General features: G+C 31.4%; 1 protein-coding gene across 3 annotated transcripts in view; it reads right to left on the bottom strand.

Annotated features, from left to right (window-relative positions):
- LOC100880608 (neurotrimin) overlaps positions 1 to 19,871 on the bottom strand; it is a 185,131-nt gene that overhangs the window by 24,369 nt on the left and 140,891 nt on the right. For 2 of the 3 annotated variants that reach the window (XM_012288790.2, XM_076539587.1), the window contains exons 5-7: positions 14,291 to 14,413; positions 8,214 to 8,351; positions 4,327 to 4,476 (exon numbers count right to left, since the gene is read on the bottom strand). In XM_012288790.2, the coding sequence (XP_012144180.1) occupies positions 4,327 to 4,476; positions 8,214 to 8,351; positions 14,291 to 14,413 (411 nt within the window). Of the gene's footprint in view, positions 1 to 1,968; positions 2,650 to 4,326; positions 4,477 to 8,213; positions 8,352 to 14,290; positions 14,414 to 19,871 lie in introns of those variants that run through there. The other variant, XM_076539588.1, reaches the window with a different exon arrangement.

Raw genomic sequence — 19,871 nt, 5'->3', positions numbered from 1 at the left:
GTTATTTTTCATTCCTTTAATATAAAAATTGGAACGAATCCAAATAATTCTTACAAAGAAACAATTCTTGTTACATTTCTAAGAAGCAACGATTAACGACAACAAAAACAGCCATCAAAATGAAATAACAATTACACACTGTAGATATTGGAATACTTAGCCCGTTGAACAAAGGTGATCTTGGTCACCTAAAGAAAAGGTTAATCGCCGTCCATTGTTAGCAGTTCGAGCGAAAAAATTCCGACTTAAAGTTCAGGAAATGCTTATGTTTCACGATGGAAATGCACCTCCGATTTGAAGTCGGATTAATTAACCGTGATAGGACGGCTTGGAAAGGTCGAGCTAAGCTACTCGTAGTTCATCAACAAAATTCAAGTGGGACTCGAACGATTCGATATTATCGAGTGGCTGCAGACCCGTGTAATTAACAGAAGTTACGATAACGAAGGGCAGATTCTCTGATAAGCAGAAAAGTTGTACAATTATGAAATTGTTGTGCAATTATGCCTGAACAAATCGGTGAAAGCTTCGTTATTTTAATTGTGCTGCGTTAACACGCTTTCGTTTCCATAAGATGGTTGCAACAGGGAGGAAAATTGTCAAAGCTGTTTTTAAATTCCATTAGTTTATATTAAGAAATTTATCTTTGTTAATTATTATTTATTTTTTGGTTAAGCTTATAATATTGTTCATATGTGGTTATCTGAGAAAAATATACAGTTTAAATGCTTATGTACTATATGAGTACTTACGTTGTGTATAACCTTAGTATGTTGTGCACATGTTTGAATGTATTGTTTTAAAAGTTCAATGTATTTTACAAGTTGAATGTATTTTACAATTTGAATATATTGTATATAATTTCAATTATAACAATAATTGATTGCCTAACTAATTCAATTATAATTATAAGTGGCTTGAAACCTTAAAGGATTAATACACGAAACGCGTTAAATGCGTAGAATTCCGGCAGCCATGTTTCCCGAACAAACATGGCGGTCTAATCCGCGACGAATTCATACGCGTCATATTACCAAAGAATAACAAACGGGATTCAGCAATTTTCGTTTAAATGTAATTACACAAACTGTTGAAAGGTACACAGAGCGAGAGTACATTCAGAAGGCAGAAAATCAATAGACGATCTTAAACTCGGGGCTAAACGCTTTCCTCATGCGATGTAGAAAGCTTAAGAGTTTAAAGAAAATTTATGCACGCAATATTTCTGTCAAACAACGAGAGTAAACAGAAGACTCAAATGAACGAGATGCAACGATACTGATAAATTGTGATATTTATATGTAGATATTTTTGTATAAAAATAAGGTCTATGATTATCGGGCATTACTTTTATTCATGTAGTTTGCATATTTTGTACATTCACAGCAATTTATTTTGCTGGTTTATTGTGTGGAGTTTACATATTTTTTGCACGGTCTATAGATGCATAAACATACGTAGTGAACATTTAAATGACATTAACTGCGGACTAACAAATGAAGTAGAAATTACATTGCCTGAGGATATTCGGAAGAACAGATAAAATACTTTTGTAATATCATACTGTTTGCAGTTTTATTATAATGTTCCACTATCTTGGGATGATTGCAACTTTCTTTCGAATTTCGTTTTGGAAAGTTTTTCTTCTTTGATCAAAGATTAACTAGAAACTTTCAACAATTTACTGATCTTTACCATTTTCTGCCAGTTTTATATTTTACAAGATATTATAGTTTTTTATAATTTTCAAGAAATTATAATTTTATGTATTTTTTCAGGAATAATAAATTTTATATATTTTTCTAGGAATAATAAATTTTATATATGTGCCAAGAAGTAATAATTTTATATACTTTGCAAGAAATATTGTTTTATACATTTTTCAAAAAATAATAATTTTATATATTTTCCCAGGAATAACAAATTTTACATATTTTCTAAGAAGTAATAATTTTGTATAATTTGCAAGAAATATTGTTTTCTACATTTTTCAAAAACTAATAATTTTATATATTTTTCTAGAAATAACAAATTTTACATATTTTGCAAGAAGTAATAATTTTATATAATTTGCAAGAAATATTGTTTTATATATTTTCCAAAAAATGTTTTATGAATTTAAAAAAAAATAATGATTTTATATATTTTTTCCAGGAATACAAAATATTATATATCTCCCAGGAAATAATATATATTTCAGAAGAAATAATGATCTGCAATGTCCACCTTATATTCTGACCCAGATCCAGTTTCCTATGCGCGTACCTTCTCTCCGATTTTCATAGAATTATTTTATGATGTACTTTATAATACCGTACATAAGTACATGTATATATCCCTACAGAATATCGTTTGTCCCAAGGGTTCGGATTTGGCATTTTCTACCTCTTTCGTACATGTAATTTCGAAATTCATCGTGTCTCTGCTCGAGGCTCTGTGGTTGAACATCTTTTACGGCTGACGGCTGGTATTCCTTTCTGGGTCTTTCTCTCAAACCGCTTCGAACCGAATGTGGTTTTTCGTGTTCTCGTATAGAAAAGGACGCGGTTTCGTATTGATGTCTGACAGCATCTTGATTTACCGTGAATTCGTTTCATTTTGCAGATCAATTTTCAGTATCCATTACTTGTCTCGTGTGGTCGTTCTCATCTACGGATTTGATTATACGCTACGTGTTTTTATTACCGGAAGAAACAAGTAAACTCACCCAGCGCAAGAAGACTGATTAAGTCGCAACTTCAGCGATTGTTTAATGAAACTGCATTAAAAATAATGCATTTGTCCCGTGAATTCTGTTATTACTTGAAATACGTTGTTATTAGTAAAGTGACATTCTCCTTCGAGTTTAATGAGCTTCCGTATACTAATATGTTGCCTTCCATTTTGTAACTCTGCTCTTTCAGATCTTTCGCTACCCGTTGTGACATTATACCTTTGAGAACTTTTAGTGTTATTAAAATTTGTAATGGAAGTATTAACAGTTTTGTTTCCTTCATGTTATATTTTCCAAGGAATGTTTTATATATAGAATATTTTATATAGAAATGTTTCCAAGAAATAACCTGCAGTGTCCACCTTGACAAAAATTTATTATTTTGATGTAACAATATAAAAATTATTTTAGATGGCATCTTTCTAAACGTACTAAAATATAGTTGAAATAATATACTCGATCTAGCTCTTGAAAATATAAGTAGAGTGGCAACAACATGATCTATAAATGTGTCATATGTTGTATGTCACATCAGTGTGTCATATTAATGTCACATCAATGTTCTAGCTGCAGCAGCAAAATAAGTAAATTTTAATAAAAAATTAGTACTTAAAATGATTTCTAAAATGAATTTCTAACAATCAATATATAAAGAGGCAGCACATATGTCACACATGTGTATCAATATGTCATACTAAAATAAATTAAAATGAAACAAAATGTCAGCATTCCTACATTTTGAAAATGATTCTCAACAATAAAATTCAACAGATTGTCAGCAACATTTGCTCACATCATTCATATGTGACTCATATGTGACTTTAATGACACCTATCATTTAAATCGAACATCCAAATTAATTAAATATGAGCTCGAAATATTCGCAGTGACATTAAAATGAATTTTCAATCCCTAAATGTCCTAAAGCTGGTTTTCAGAAATTTTTTATTTTTAAAGAGGAAATAAAACGTATGTGGTACACATGGAACATCAATACAGTCAATAGATGTCAACCAATGAATAGGTTTCTAGGGATTTTCATTGGGAATCTTCTTGTATAGGTACTCTTATGCAGTTCAAATGTCGTTATAAAAAGTTCTTTTCAATGGAATTTTCTGTCTTTGAAAGCAAAAGTATTCAAAGGACCAAATTAAACATAGAAAATGCTGCATTCTTCGAGAATCGTTCCACATGAACGAATTATGCTGATTTAGGTATTTTGGTGTACACAGCAAATATTTATAAAAAATATGTGCACTTTAAAATGATCAAAAAAGTTTCTGCCTAGAAATTCTAATATTTTGTCACACATCAGCAAATAAATGCAATCAATAAAATTATCGAAAACATTTCTCATAATTGTAAATTTTTTACCTCCTCAAAATTTTACAATTTGCGAACTTTCCTATGTTTACATTTTTTAGACAAAAAACATATGTTTGTTATTACTTTTTATTTATACAATTTATGGGAATGCATTATTAATCAAAATTATTTTGTAAAATTGAAGAAGTCATGCAACAAAAATTTTTGGAGTCACAAGCAAGAAATATTGAAGATAGCAAGTTTGAAGTAGCTAGTCGCTAATTATATTAATTACAGATTGTACTTACTGTAGAGCTTGATTTTTCCATCGGTTTCACCTAACGAGTTAGTTGCCACACATCTGAAGGATCCAAAATCTTGAGGCCGCACAGACTTGATGGTGAGCCTCATGGTTATTTCGTATCCGTTTGGTATTGTTTCTACTTCATAGTTGTTATCTATGCAACAAAAATACCAATAACTTTTACAATATAATACAAATATATTTTACAATATATTTCTTTCTGAGATATCTCTTTCCAGCATTTAGTCCATTATCATCTATCTGTTCATTTACCAAATATTTAACTATTCCCCACCCGATTTATAAAAACATCCCAAAAATTAAATAAAACAAACACCGATAACGTTTCACATAACTAATTATTACGTTCTAATTTAATAACGAATATCTGCAATGATACTATAACATATGATACTGTTACGATGATATTTCTGATCCTCAATTTACAATATAATAATTAATTTCAAAGAGCAAATATCGGCATCGTAACGTAATAACGGTCGGTTTCAAATAACAAGAAGTCGGTTGATGGTAAGCCAACTATTTATGTGCGGGGTCGCTTAGGCGTTATGAAATTGCGCAAAGTGGATACACCAGCGGCCATGTTATTCGTGAGAATATCATTTTCGCTGCAGCGCAGGTGTCGTATACGTTGGACGTCCATGGTGTTTATTCGTAGCTATAACACTGACAATGCGGAACAGCAGACATTGAACTTATTTGCACCATAGACTTATCAAGACACGTTTCGCGCTGAACGCTCGGAATAATTTTGCTGTGCTACACCGTTCTTTCCTTTATTTGTATACTAGATTCGTCCGACACAGTATCCCGATGTTTGGCCCATATATTTCGTTGTAAAAACATGCAACGTAAAGGCAACACGCGTTGCTTTAGTCAGTTACCACCTTTTAAAACATGTATGCAGTTTTGTGGATGTGTAAGTTGCACACGTGTGAACGACGCACCAGTCCACATTTGAACTGATCTTTTTTGACAGACTTTCCGACGATAAATAATTTGATTAAATACTTGAGTATGTAGCATGAAGTGTTACGCTAAATTAAACAAATGTTTGACAAAGTTTGTCAAACTTTAGTATGACGAGTAAAATCGGAAAAAGTGTTATAACGAATTGTTATCGACTTTCAATTTAACCGTTGTTTCACGCAAATTGTTTAATGTAAAGACAACATCACGCGTTACTTTAGTCAGCTACCACCTTTCAAACATGCATGCAATTTGATGGATGTGTAAGTTCGATGCACACATGTGAACGGCGCACCAGTTCACATTTGAACCGGTCTTTTTTGACAGACTTTCCGACGATAAATAATTTAATTAAACGCTTGAGTATGTAGCATAAAAACTGTTACATAAAATAATACAAATGTTTGACAGAGTTACTAAAATCGAAAAAAGTATTATAACGAATTGTTATCGACTTTTAATTTAATCGTTGTTCCGTGGTTATTATTTAATGGATCCATGTTTCGTTCTATACAGTTGCGTGTCATTTCTATAAATACTGGTCAGTTTTTCACGAGGTTGCATGGACGATCCACTACCTTTAATTAAACATTTCGTTTCAACTCTGTCGGAAATTGCGTTTCATTTTTCATGAAAAACGGAGTCATACGTGTCTTTGCACGAACCAACTTGTATGGTGAATAAAATAACTGATAATATTTGCCTTTCGCACACTGATACAGTACTATAACTCACGAGAGTATCTGCAACTGTGTGTTCTACGTTTCTGCAAGTTTCATGAAAACCTAGTTATTCTGGCAGCTCTATTGTTGCAAATTTTTGCATTTTTCAGCTAATTGTCTTTATTACATGGACGAAATTAAAAATTCTGCTTCATGCATAGTTTTGATTCCCGTCAGCAATAATTCGGCGATATACATTTATATGAGAAACACATACATTTATATGACAAAAATTATTATGTGAAGTATATGAATTTGTGTAATAATAAAAATATACTAATTGTGCAATTTGTAATATTTGCAATTTTTGGAGAGTAAAGTAAAAGTCCTTCAAATAATTTATAAATAAAATAAATTGTAAAATTAGTGTGGAGAATAAAAAAAGTTCTACATAAGAAAAATATTTAATAATTATTGTTTCACGTATCAGCACAATATGAATAATTTTGGTAGAAGTGCGTTATGCAATATAATATATTGTTCATAATGAAATATTTGAATAATCCATTAAGGTTTCCTTACCGTGTTGCATTGTGGCCACCGACAAATTTAATATTTCAACGAAATTTCTTTAGAACCACGAAGGGCGTAAAACAGTTTTGTACCTTTTCACGCTATTTTTTCATTTTTACGCTTTCATTCGCGTCTTTCTTGTCGTTTGTTTCATTCAACTTAATCTGTAAGTTTAACGAGTTTCTGTCACGCCACGGGCAACTTTCTCGCGCTTAGAACCGGTCGACGTATCAATTAATGCAGAAATAAATGTTTTTTCGCGGTAATTATGCCCGGTAATAATTTGTGGACGAAAAGAGGCGAATGCGCCACGGTGTCACTGGCGTATTATACGTTTCATCGAAACCGTGTTATCAATTAACGAAGTTAGGGTGGAGCTACATGCAACGCTTCCCTTAACCTTTTGCACGTACGTACACTTCTTAACTCACCCTTCAACAACTGTTACGAAGAGTCTCAGCCACGTTTAATGCGAAACAATGATATTAGAGCGAAACAATGGTGTTGGGGGAAACTACATTAGCATTACTAGAACGTGAACTTCGTATTTGTTGCAGGATTATTGGAAGACCGAATATTGAATTTTGCTGTTCTTAATTTTTCCATTTAGCGATGTTTTGATTGAAGATTAACTCTTGTTTCCTTTTCAAGAATAGAGGGCTTTGACAATGTGTATTTGATACATATTTATTTTGTAACACATGTTCAAATATTCTGTTAAATATTTATTTTGTAGCACGTGTCTGTATTTGTATTTGTTTCTGTTAAATATTTATTTGGTGGTATTTCTATTTATTTCCATTAAAAATTTGTTTAACCACACTTTTCAGTATTCATGTCTCTGTTAAAAATTTATTTGATAACACATTGCTTTATTTTTATTTCTTTTTCTTAGTTTGTATTTATTTCTGTTTATTTCCGCTTCACAGGTAGCTGAGGTTCAATATTACTTTTCTGTACTTGTATTTAATTCTATCAAAATTCTGTTGTTGAGGGGTTCTTAAATTTTTTAAAATAATACTTCAATTTCTATTTGATTTTGCTCAACTACGGTTTTCGATCTTAATATTTATTCTTTTATATGCAGAATTTCACTGATTCTTTGATTTCTTCTGGGAATAAGAAATTAGAGAACCGATTTGATTTCTGAGAACTGAGTTGAAATAAATCTTAATTCTAAGTTTTAATGGCGTCGGTGTTCGACAAGTGGCGCCACTCTTCGGTTATTTACGAAACTTTTCCTAATCCCAATCGTAATACGTTCACTGAACTTTTCTTATCCTCTACAGCTAATTCTACAAACTAAATAACCTATATTTTTATGACTAATTAGATCATTTATTTTATAAAAGCTATTCTGAAATTGCAAATGGCGAACAATCATTTTCACATTGAATATTAATATTGTATGTATGTGAATTGATATATGAATATTGATTGTATGTGAATATTTTATTGTTGTATTATTCTTGATTGAAATACATATATAGTAATTCAATAATTATGAATTAAGTCGAAGATAGAAATTTCTGAAACTTATTTCTAATATATGTACTTTCACTTATTTTTAATATATCCACTTTCACTTATTTCTAATATATCGAATAGAAGTTTCTTTCAGATTTAATTTTAAGAAAAGAAGTTGCTGTAAATAAAATGTACATACCATTAGCAATTGTCTCGTTCGTTGGTCTTGTCCAATAAGTAATTGGTCTAGGATGAGCTTCGCTTCGACATTCCAGAGTAAGTCTCTGATCCTCATAAGCTCCAACCAGTTGGTTCTCAATCCAGACCATTGGTTGAACTGCAAAACACCATTTGTTGATCTCATAATCATTGAAAACTATAAACAACCCGTCTCCTAATAACAGAAATGAGTTTCATTCACTTGGAAAATTTAATAAACCAGAAAAATGGCGTCGTGCCATTAGCGCTTCTGAAGATGAATATAAATGACTTTCACTATGTTTTTACTTTCTATTTTACTCTTAGATACGTGTTAAAATAACTTGAGCAAAAAGCGTATGGCTTATGACCTCGTTTGGCAAAAAATTTTAACATAACTTTATTTCAAACTAAATATGGGTATAGCACGTTAGATATAAAAATGCTTGATTTAGACATATTTTTTTATTTATTTTACATTGTTATTATTTTGAATATCTGTCCTACATTATTTTCAACTTGAAATTTTATTATTATGAACATATTTTTATTGTCCTGACAAAATTTCATTACTGAGAAAGTATTTATATTTTCTTATTTATTTTACATTTTTATTTTTTTGAAATGTCTGTCTCTTACATTACGTTTAACTGGACCACATATTCTATTATTATGAACATATTTTTATTGTCATGACAAAATTTCATTGTTGTGAAAATATTTATACTCTTATCATATTTTTATCACTGTGACAATATTTTTATTTTTATGGCAATATTTTTATCGACGTGACAATGTTTTTACTATAATGACAGTATTTCTTTTTTATCATTATGACAAACAATCATTATAGCAATGTTTATAATATTAAGATGTTTTATTATTGTGACAATTTTATTCTTATCACTGTGACAATATATTCTCGTCATTACAACAAAATTTTTACCACAACAAAAATAGTTTGTATTATAGCACTGTTATTACTGCTCTAATCACAGTCATGATTGATCACTAAAACTGTCGATGCAACGAAATTATGTAGTCATTAACCAGACAAAAAAATGTAATAGCTATTTCGCGCGAAGGAATTTGCTGTAGAGCACCGTTGAATGGAATTCTCTCGCGAAATCTGAATTTTAAATCTGCAATTTCTATTTTAATCAATCAGTAACAAAGTCGACAGGTCGGTTCGTGACAGCGCAGCTTCGCCGGCGGCAGAAAATATTTAAGGTGTTACTTCAGAACCGCAAACAATGGTCCCTTGCAACCGTCATTCACGAACCCCCAAGTGGGGTTATTATCGTCCGCTTTCACGAAAAATCCACTGTTACGTTGCTGAGATCTTAAATTGCATTTTTGAACACCTTCTGCATAATGCGACCTTATCACCTTTAGTCAATTTCTGTTCATAAATTATAATCTCTGATGATAGCTCGTTGAATCATACATTTTTATGTACATTATTGACCACCGACAAAGGTCTTTAAGTATTGAGTCTTAAACAATACGTCGACGTACATTTCATAATCTACAAATTTTCTATAAGTTATATGAGTATGATATAAAACTTTCATAATATAAGAAACTAGTTCAAAACTTTTTAAAGTCAAAAGATCTTAGAAATATAAATTCATGAATTCTTAGGGGATGATTTACACTTTATAAGGATGAATACTTTGGAAGGTTAGAACATTGCATGGTTGGGACTTTGCAAAATTAGAACTTTCGAAAATTGGATTTGGATTTGGTTGATTTGGAATTTGGAAGATAGAAAGTTAAGAAGGTTGAATGATCGAATTTAGAATTATCGAAATGTGAAAAGGTTAGGACTTTCGAAAATTGGAATTTAGGAACGTCAGGACATTGGAAAGTTGAAACGTTGGGTGATTCAAACTTTGGAAAGTGGAGACTTTGGGAGGTTAGAATTTTGCAAGGTTGGGACTCTTGAAGGTTGGAATATGGGGAAGGCTGGGACTTTGGAAAGTTGGAACAGTGGAAGGTCGGAACTTTGATTGAACCTTGGGATGATTCAAACTTTAGAAAATGAGTACTTTGGAAGGTTCAAACATTGCATGGTTGGAACTAAGGAAGGTTAGAACTTTGGAAGGTTGAAATTTTTCAAGGTTGTAACTTTGGAAGGTTAGAATTTTGGTAGGTTGAAACTTTGAAAGGTTAGAACTTTAGAAGGTTGGAACTTTAGAAGATTGGATTCTTGAAAAGTTGGGACTTTGGAAGGTTAGAACTAGTGAAAGGTGAAATTTGAAAAGGTTGAAATCACGGAATATTGAAAGTTTGGCAGATTATAACATTAGAAATTAATAACTTTGCAAGGTTGAAACTTTGCAAGATTGAAACTTTGAAAGGTTGGAACTTTGGGTGATTGGAACTTTAGAAGGTTGGATCCTTGAAAGGTTAGGACTTTGAAAAGTTGGAACTTGAGAAGGACAATAACTGCTATGCGACCTTTCGAGTCAATTCTACCAAAAATATGTATGAGGCATCCACTTTTCTATTCAGATCAATTGAAGCTCTTCTGAACACGTCAGCCTCCTCACGCGCCAACTAGTGGATTGGCATCAGTATACCATGTCTATTAGATTATTCGAGAAGTTATGTTTAGAATATCAAAGAGAAAAAAATTAACAGTAAACTGCAACATATGCAGAAGCTATTTTAATAAAAAGTTAAAACTCAGTTTCATGGTTAGTTTTCATGATCAGAAAAATTCTGGAAACGAGTTTTGATAGTATGTAATCTTGTAGGTTCCTAATATTTCCAGGTGAATGTGAGTATTATTAAAATATACTATTTTAGGGACTATATTGTATAATTAGTACTGAAATATAGTCTTTAGTGTTGAAAAAATGATATTTTAGTCAAGTTTTGCTATTAAGTAAACTGCTGCGTTTCTTAAACTTGTAATAGTCCGCCATTTTATAATTCATGGTGCAGTTAGGGACTGTAGATGGCGCCACAGAGTTGTTAAATATGACACATTAAAATCGTGTTGTACTTAAAGATTGCATAAAAATTTACTGCGTTCAATATATACGATATGACATGGAAAAATTAAACAAAATGTCCAATCGGTATGCTGACCACTCGAGTCAATACTACCGCAGAAAATATGTATGAGGCGTCCATTTTTATATTCTGACCAATTGAACTAGCTGTTCTGACTACATCCTCCTCTTGGCGCACCAACTCATGGGTTGACATCATTACATATTTGAAACTTTAGTCACGACAACCTTAACTTCGCAATTTTCTATTTTTCAATTTTATATTTTTTACTAATTTCTTCCATTAGCGAAAATTTCTATAAATTACCACACTTGTATTATAAGTGAGATTCGTTTATTTAGTGAACAAAACGTTTTGCGTTATTTTTGATTGCATAATGTATGCAACAGCAATGGTGGCGATGTGTGGCACGCGTGCCAGAGATGGCGCGTACGAAAATTTAGCTAGCACGTCAACAATTTACGGATTATTCGTGCACGCTCATAAATTAGTCGAATATTTTCTTTTAATTGGTACAGTATCTCCGAATAGTACTTTCGTTGCAGTATGTTCAAATAAAACTTGCTCCAAATAGAAGTTAAACAAGTACAATTTTTGCCCGCGCAATTTAAATTAACATTTCTCAAAAAGTTAACACGTTGCAAAAATAATAAAATAGTCTTTTGTAAAACGTTTTATATTAACAAGGATTTGTAAAATTTTGTAGAAATAAAGTGCCGTATTTATCATTATTTTCATTATTTTCATTATTTTCATTATTTTCATTATTTTCATTATTTTCATTATTTTCATTATTTTCATTATTTTCATTATTTTCATTATTTTCATTATTTTCATTATTTTAAGAAAATATTGATGATGAAAAAATATTTCACAAAAATCTCGAAAGTGATAAGACATTTCACTAAAGAACTGAAATCAACTCAACAAAATATCGAAAGTGAAGAAATATTTCAAAAAAACATACAAAGTAAAAAAATACAACCAAACAAAATCTGTCCCCTTCATCTAAAATTTTGAAGTAGATACACTTCCCAATGCACTAAAGAAACAGTAAACAGTAAGTGAAAGCGGAATAAAACGAATACTCGGTATACCAGAGTTCAACATAACGTGATATTGCACCGAAAATTTGGAACACAACCTCTGCTTACGTTCATATTGAACAGAGGAATCCTTCCACGAGTACAAATGAAACCGTCGAGATGTGTATGAGATCTGTCGATATTGTTTTTAGACCACGCTCGAGTTAAAATGGAGTACGAGTGGTACAGACAACCGCTTACCTAAAATGGAGCACACTGGTCCTGTAATAATTCAGTGCTATGCTGATTTTGGGTATACCGTCATAATACGAGCTTATTTCGTAGACTAAATTTCGAAGAACATGATCGCGCTTTTGTCAATTCAAGAATGAGGACAAATATACGTATGATAGAAATAGGAAGATGATAAAATAAAAATGGAGAAGAGAAAAATAATGGAGGTTAGGTACTCAGATAATTAGCAATATTAGTGCTTTGAGAATTTGGATATTTAGGAATTTTGGTGTTTTCGTGATTTGGTTATTGAAGAATTTTAGTATTTTGAGAATTTGGATATTTAGGAATATTAATGTTTTGAGAATTCGGATTTTTAGGAATATTAGTGTTTTGAGAGTTTAGATATTTAGGAATATTGGTTAGGTTAGGTTAGGTAAGGTAAGATTTGGTTATTTAGGAATGTTAGTATTTTGAAAATTTGGATATTTAGGAATATTAGTGTTTTGAGAATTTGAATATTTAGAAATTTTGGTGTTTTGCAAGTTTAGTTATTCAAGAATTTTAGTTTTTTGAGAATTTGGATATTTTGGAATTTTAGTATTTTGAGAATTTGGATATTTAGGAATATTAATGTTTTGAGAATTCGGATTTTTAGGAATATTAGTGTTTTGAGAGTTTAGATATTTAGGAATATTGGTTAGGTTAGGTTAGGTAAGGTTAGATCTGGTTATTTAGGAATTTTAGTATTTTGAAAATTTGGATATTTAGAAATATTAGTGTTTTGAGAATTTGAATATTTAGAAATTTTGGTGTTTTGCAAGTTTAGTTATTCAAGAATTTTAGTGCTTTGAGAATTCTGATATTTAGGAATTTTAGTATTTTGAGAATTTGGATATTTAGGAATTTTAGTATTTTGAGAGTTTGGATATTTAGGAATATTGGTTAGCTTAGGTTAGGTTTGGTTAGGTTTGATTATTTAGGAATTTTAGTGTTTTAAGAATTTGGATATTTAGGAATATTTGCATTTTGTGAAATTTTATATTTAAAAATTTTGGTGTTTTGCTAATTTGATTATTTAGAAATTTTAGTATTTTGAGAATTTGGATATTTTATTATTGCTTTGAGAATTTGGATATTTAGAAATTTTGGTACTTAAACTTTGGTTATTTAAGAATTTTTATATTTTGAGGATTCTACTAGCTAAATATTGCAAATTTATGCTTTCGAATGCAAATTTGGGAGATTTTAAAATTTTACAATTTCAAACTAGGGAAACTTCAAAACTTTAATTTAGACAAATTTTTGAAGAATTATTAAATTTACCAATTTTATAACATTTTCTTATAGAATATCTAGAAATTTAGAAAGTATAAAATTTGAGAAGCTCAAAAAATGAATTCGTGAATTTGAAAGCTAAAATATTTGAAAACATGTAAATTTATAAATTTGTAAATTGTAATAATTAAGAATTTGGAAATTAATGAACTTGAAAATTGAACTACTTGAGAATTTGGAAATTTATAAATTTAAGAATTGATATACGTAAGGATTTGGAAATTCATGAATTTAAGAATTGAAATACTTAAGGATTTAAAAATATTAAAAAAAGCTAATAAAGCAATAAGTCTACAATAAACAAAGTCGCAATCCCATAAATACCATTCCACCCCAATAAATTTGCGCATTATGCATCGCATAATTATGCATCCCACAAGTTGTCAATCACCAACAACACAAACATCGATCCACACGCCATCTTATCACACCTCCACAGTACATTTCAACTACTTACAATGAACGATGAGTACAATTCGTTTGCTGACCGCAGGTGGCACACCGTTCGACGCTATGCAGAGATAAGGTCCCATCTGAAGACGCGTGACTCGTATTATTTCCAGTTCCGGTCCCTGAGCCACTGCAAAAAATAATAAAAACCATAGCAATTACCCAGATGCACGTATACAAAAAACATGTTTCATTTGTTGATTGCGTTTAAAGCAACGAAAGAACCGTTTGAAAATAAATGAATGTTAAAAAATCAGTAGCACGGTTGATCAATTTGGAGGGTTGGTACTGGTCGTTGAGAGCGCGGTGTGACGTTTAATCATGTGAAAACTCAAAGCATTGATTGAACAATTCCATTAATGCATATATTGAACGGTACAATGTTTTTGGTGATTGTAAAATATACAATTTTGATGTGGGTATTGCGAGGGGCTTTATTTTAAAATGTTTTTATGCGTTGGTAACGAGATGTATTTTATTCTATTCTGTTTGATGTAGTTAAATACAGGAAATGCTTTTTGGGATATTGACTGATGTGCGGGGAATTAGGGATGTGGGGATTTTGAGAGATGGGGATGGGGATTTGGGGGTAGGAAATTTGTGGATTTAGGGATTTGGGAATTTGGAGATTTGGAGATTTTGGGAATGTGTGGATTTGGAGATTTGGGAATTTTGCGATTTGGGGTTTTTGGAATTTTGGAGGTTTTTGGGATTTGGGGATTTTTGAATTTAGGGTCTTTAGAGTTTTGGGGGTTTTTCGAATTTGGTAATTTTGAGATTTTTGGAATTTGGGGTTTTAGGGATTTGGGGTTTTTGGGATTTGTGGTTTTTGAGATTTGAGGTTTTTGGGATTTGGGGTTTTTGGGATGTGGAGATTTTGGAATTTGAGAATTTTGGGATTTAGGAATTTTGGGAATTTTAGGATTTGCGGTTTTTGGGATTTGGGGTTTTTGGGATTTGGAGTTTTTGGGATTTGGGGTTTTTGGGATTTGGAGATTTTGGAATTTGGGAATTTGGGAATTTTGGAATTTGGAGATTTTAGGACTTTGGGATTTGGGGTTCTGGGGATTTGGGGATTTGCGGATTTGGGAAATTAGGAAAATAGGGACAAGGAGATTAGGAAATTTGGAGAATTTGGGATTTGGAGATTTGGGAATTGGAGAAGGTAGGGATATAGCGATTTGGAGTTTAGAATATTTATAATTTGGAAATTTGGGAGTTTGGAGACTTGAAGATTTAGAGATTTGGGGATTTGAAGTATTGTAAATTTAGGAGTTCCAAAATCTCAAAATCCTATAGACCCAAATCCCAAAGTCCCCAGAACCCCAAATCCCAAAGTCCTAAAATCTCCAAATCCAAAAATTCCCAAATTCCAAAATCTCCAAAACCCCCAAAAACTCCAAATTGCAAAATCCCAAAATCCCCAGAACCCCAAATCCCAAAGTTTTAAAATCACAAAATCCCAAAATTCGCAAATCTCAAAATTCCTAAATTCCAAAATTCCCAAATCCCAAAATTCCCAATCCCAAAATTCACAAGTCCCAAAATTCCCAAATCCCAAAATTCCTAAATCCCAAAATTCCTAAATCCCAAAATTCACAAGTCCCAAAAATTGTAAATTCCAAAAGCCCCAAATCCCAAAATCCCAATATCCCAAAATCTTCCAAATTCCCAAAAATCCTAAATTCTAAGTGGCCCAAATCCCAAAAACCCCAAATCCCCATCCCCCAAATCCCAAAAACCCCACAAATCCCAAAAACCCGAAAAACTCCAAATCCCAAAATCCCCAAAAACCCCAAAAATCCCCAAAATCCCCAAAAATATTTCATTAGCAATAAAAATCATTCATTATAAAAGTCATGAAAACTCCCCTTCATAATCCAGCTCCCTATTAAACACGAATACCCAGTCGCCATAAGGTAGAGGTTAGTCTCATTACAAGCAACCAAAGCACGTGAATCGTTGAAGTTTTGTTAGTTATTTACGTAATCAATTCCTATGTCTAGCAGCAATAACGTTGCACGTTTCCGAGGGTAGACGTTAAATACGATTATGCTCGCCACGGTTGTAATCTGCTGGAAAATATTCGAACCACGAGCAGTTAGAGTGTGATATAACCAGAACACGATTTCAGCTTTACAGAAAACTACGAAAAATGTATGCTAGGAATTTAATTGGATAGCGTAAAGAACGATGTAAGTCATGTAATTACGTTTTAAAGAAACACGCTATTAAATTCTGTGAAATTGTAAAAATTGTACGAGACTGCAATAAAGAATAAAATATTTTTAAAAGAAATAATTATTTTGCTGTTTTGTGAAGAGCTATTATGTGGAGATTTCAAGAATATTGTAGTGCAATGTTTATTAATATTTTATAAATTGTAGGAAGGGTTTACAACTACTTATTTAATTGTAACTAATCAATTTTTTGAACAGGTTTTATAAATAGTCTCATTTTTTAATAATTTTTTAAATAATCTGTCTATGATATAATTTTGTAAACAACCTATTTATAATATAATTTTACAAAAAGCTTATGTACAATATAATTTTGTAAAAAATCTATCTATATAATAATTTTGTAAATAACCTATTTGTAATATAATTTTTAAAATAATTTTGCCCATAATGTAATTTTATAAAAAATCTATCTATAAAATAATTTTGTAAATGACCTATTTATAATATAATTTTACAAAAAATTTGTGTACAATATAATTTTGTAAAAAATCTATCTATAACATAATTTTGTAAACAATCTGTCTATCGCATAATTTTACAAATAATACATCTGTAATATAATTTTGTAAAAAATTTGAAACATTATATAAAATGACATTATTTAGAATTTGAAATAAATTTATATTTGAAATAATTTAATTTATTATCCAGCACCCGTTTAAAATCTCATTCAAAAGCTTTAAATGTGATCAGTCTTTTTTATATCTTGAGCAGCGGAGCAAATAAATGTTGCACAAGTGTAATTCATTACTTTGATTAATTGTATCGCGTAACACATAACGAAACGTAAATCGTTGAAGAGGTAAAAAGTCGCAGCGAAAACTAAGTCACACGTTAAGAAATAATTGCCACCCATTTCTCTAGACAATCGCATTACATTCCTAGTTTGTTTTGCAGTTAACATATTACAAAGATTATTTTTTCCATTTTCCTTTCCGAGCGTAAAAAATGTTGCAGCTTATCGTATAATTTTTCGATTAATAAAAGAAAACCACTTTTTTTCACTGGAACAATGTAACGTGTTCTGTGCTTTGGATTATGAATATTTTAAAATAGTTGGAACGTCTGGGTCAGGATGCATACATTTTTAAATTTGTAACTCTTATAATTTTTCAAATTTTCAAGATTTTATGTTTATGAATGTTTTATGGGATCTAAATACTTAAATTGAGAAAGTTGCAAATTTATATACTTCTGAAAGTTTAATCATTTTTAAATTGTTAAGTTTTTACATTCTTAAATTCTCGCATTTTCGAAGATGCAATTTTTAAGTTATTATTAAACTTCTAATATTAATACGAATCATTAAACTTCTAAATCTTCAAATCCCAAATTTGCCAATTTCTGGACATCCTTGATTTTCTAAGGCTCTTTATTTTTATATCTATGTATTTTTATAACTCTATATTTTTACACCTCTGTATCTTTATAACACTGCCCCTATACATATAACTCTATGTCTTTGAAAATCTATATCATTATAACTCCAAAACATTATAACTCTATATCCTTATGACTACATCTAAATATTTATAATTTCATATCTTTAACTTTCCAAATCCTTAAATCTCTAAATCCTCATATTCCAACATTTTCAAGTTCATAAATTCCTGAATCCTTAAAACTCCAAATCCCTAAATCTCCAATTTCTTAGATTCCTAAATTTCCAAATTCCAGAACTGTTAAATCTCTAAATCCCTAACTCTGCAGTTTCCTAAACCCTCATATTCCTAACTTTAAAAAATCTCTAAATCTCCAAGTCCCTAAATTTCCAACTTCCTTAATTCCCAACTCCCTAAATTCCCAATTCCTTAACTTCCTAACTCCGTAAATTCCCAACTCTCTAAATTTCCATCTCCCTAAATTCCCATCTCCCTTAATTCCCAACTCCCTAAATTCCCATCTCCCTTAATTCCCAACTCCCTAAATTCTCATCTCCCTGAATTCCCAACTCCCTAAATTCCCAACTCCGTAAATTCCCAGCTCTCTAAGTTTCCATCTCTTTTAATTCCCAACTCCCTAAAATCCCAACTCCCTAAATTCCCAACCCTCTAATTTTCCAACTCCCTAAATTCCCAACTCTCTAAATTTCCATCTCCCTGAAATCCCAACTCCCTAAAATCCCAACTCTCTAAATTTCCATCTCCCTGAAATCCCAACTCCCTAAAATATCAACTCTCTAAATTTCCATCTCCCTGAAATCCCAACTCCCTAAAATCCCAACTCCCTAAATTCCCAACTCCCTTAATACCCAACTCCCTAAATTCCCATCTCCCTGAATTCCCAACTCCCTAAATTCCCAACTCCCTTAATACCCAACTCCCTAAATTCCCATCTCCCTGAATTCCCAACTCCTTAAATTCCCAACTCTCTAAGTTTCCATCTCCCTGAATTCCCAACTCCCTAAATTCCCAACCCTCTAATTTTCCAACTCCCTAAATTCCCAACTCCCTCAATTCCCAACTCCCTAAATTCCCAACTTTCTAAATTTCCATCTCCCTTAATTCCTATTTCCTTAAATTCCCAACTCCCTTAATTCCCAACTCCCTAAATTCCCAACTTTCTAAATTTCCATCTCCCTTAATTCCCAACTCCCTAAAATCCCAACTCCCTAAAATCCCAACTCCCTAAATTCCCAACTCCCTTAATTTCCAAACTCCTAAACAACCCAATACATGATTTCCCAAATCCCCAAATCTTCAAATCCCCAAATCTCCAAATCCACATTCCCAATCATCAAAGCCCCAAATTCCTAAATTCCTGAACTCCTCAATAAAAAAACGTCAGAATTCTAAAACAGAAACCCGATGCTCGGCCAAAGCAAATATTTACGTAAGTTATAGCATAACAATGACCAGGACTATTGTAAACAATTCTTGTATTTTCAACGAACTGACTGGAATATCGACCAAACGAGAGAGTAGATATCGAGTTTTATTCTGATGCATTTCAACATCGTTTCGTTGACAATGTAATTAATTACATACATTTTATTACATTCCAGCACCGCAAATGCACCTCACAATTTCGCAGCGGCGTTTAATCAATACCTATGGTATGCATCTAACACAATTAATTATCTTGGACGTTGAAAATGTTTTAAACGTTTTGGTCATATAGAGTACTGTACGTATATATACGATTTCAATGATTTTATAGAAATCTCTCAAACAGAGGAGTACTTATCACAGGAGTACTTACTATAGAAAAGAACAAAAGTCTGCATAACTAAATGTGCAAAAATATGAAAATAATAATATTAAAGTTATATATTATTTTATCTTAACTTTTGCATTGCAAAATTTTCTTATTACACTTTTGATGAAATTTGTCATGTTTTGGGGT

This window comes from Megachile rotundata, chromosome 14, assembly GCF_050947335.1.
Source record: "Megachile rotundata isolate GNS110a chromosome 14, iyMegRotu1, whole genome shotgun sequence".
Classification (NCBI taxonomy): Eukaryota; Metazoa; Arthropoda; class Insecta; order Hymenoptera; family Megachilidae; genus Megachile; species Megachile rotundata.
Note: the sequence above shows the minus strand (reverse complement) of the source record. Positions and strands in the feature narration are given on the sequence as shown.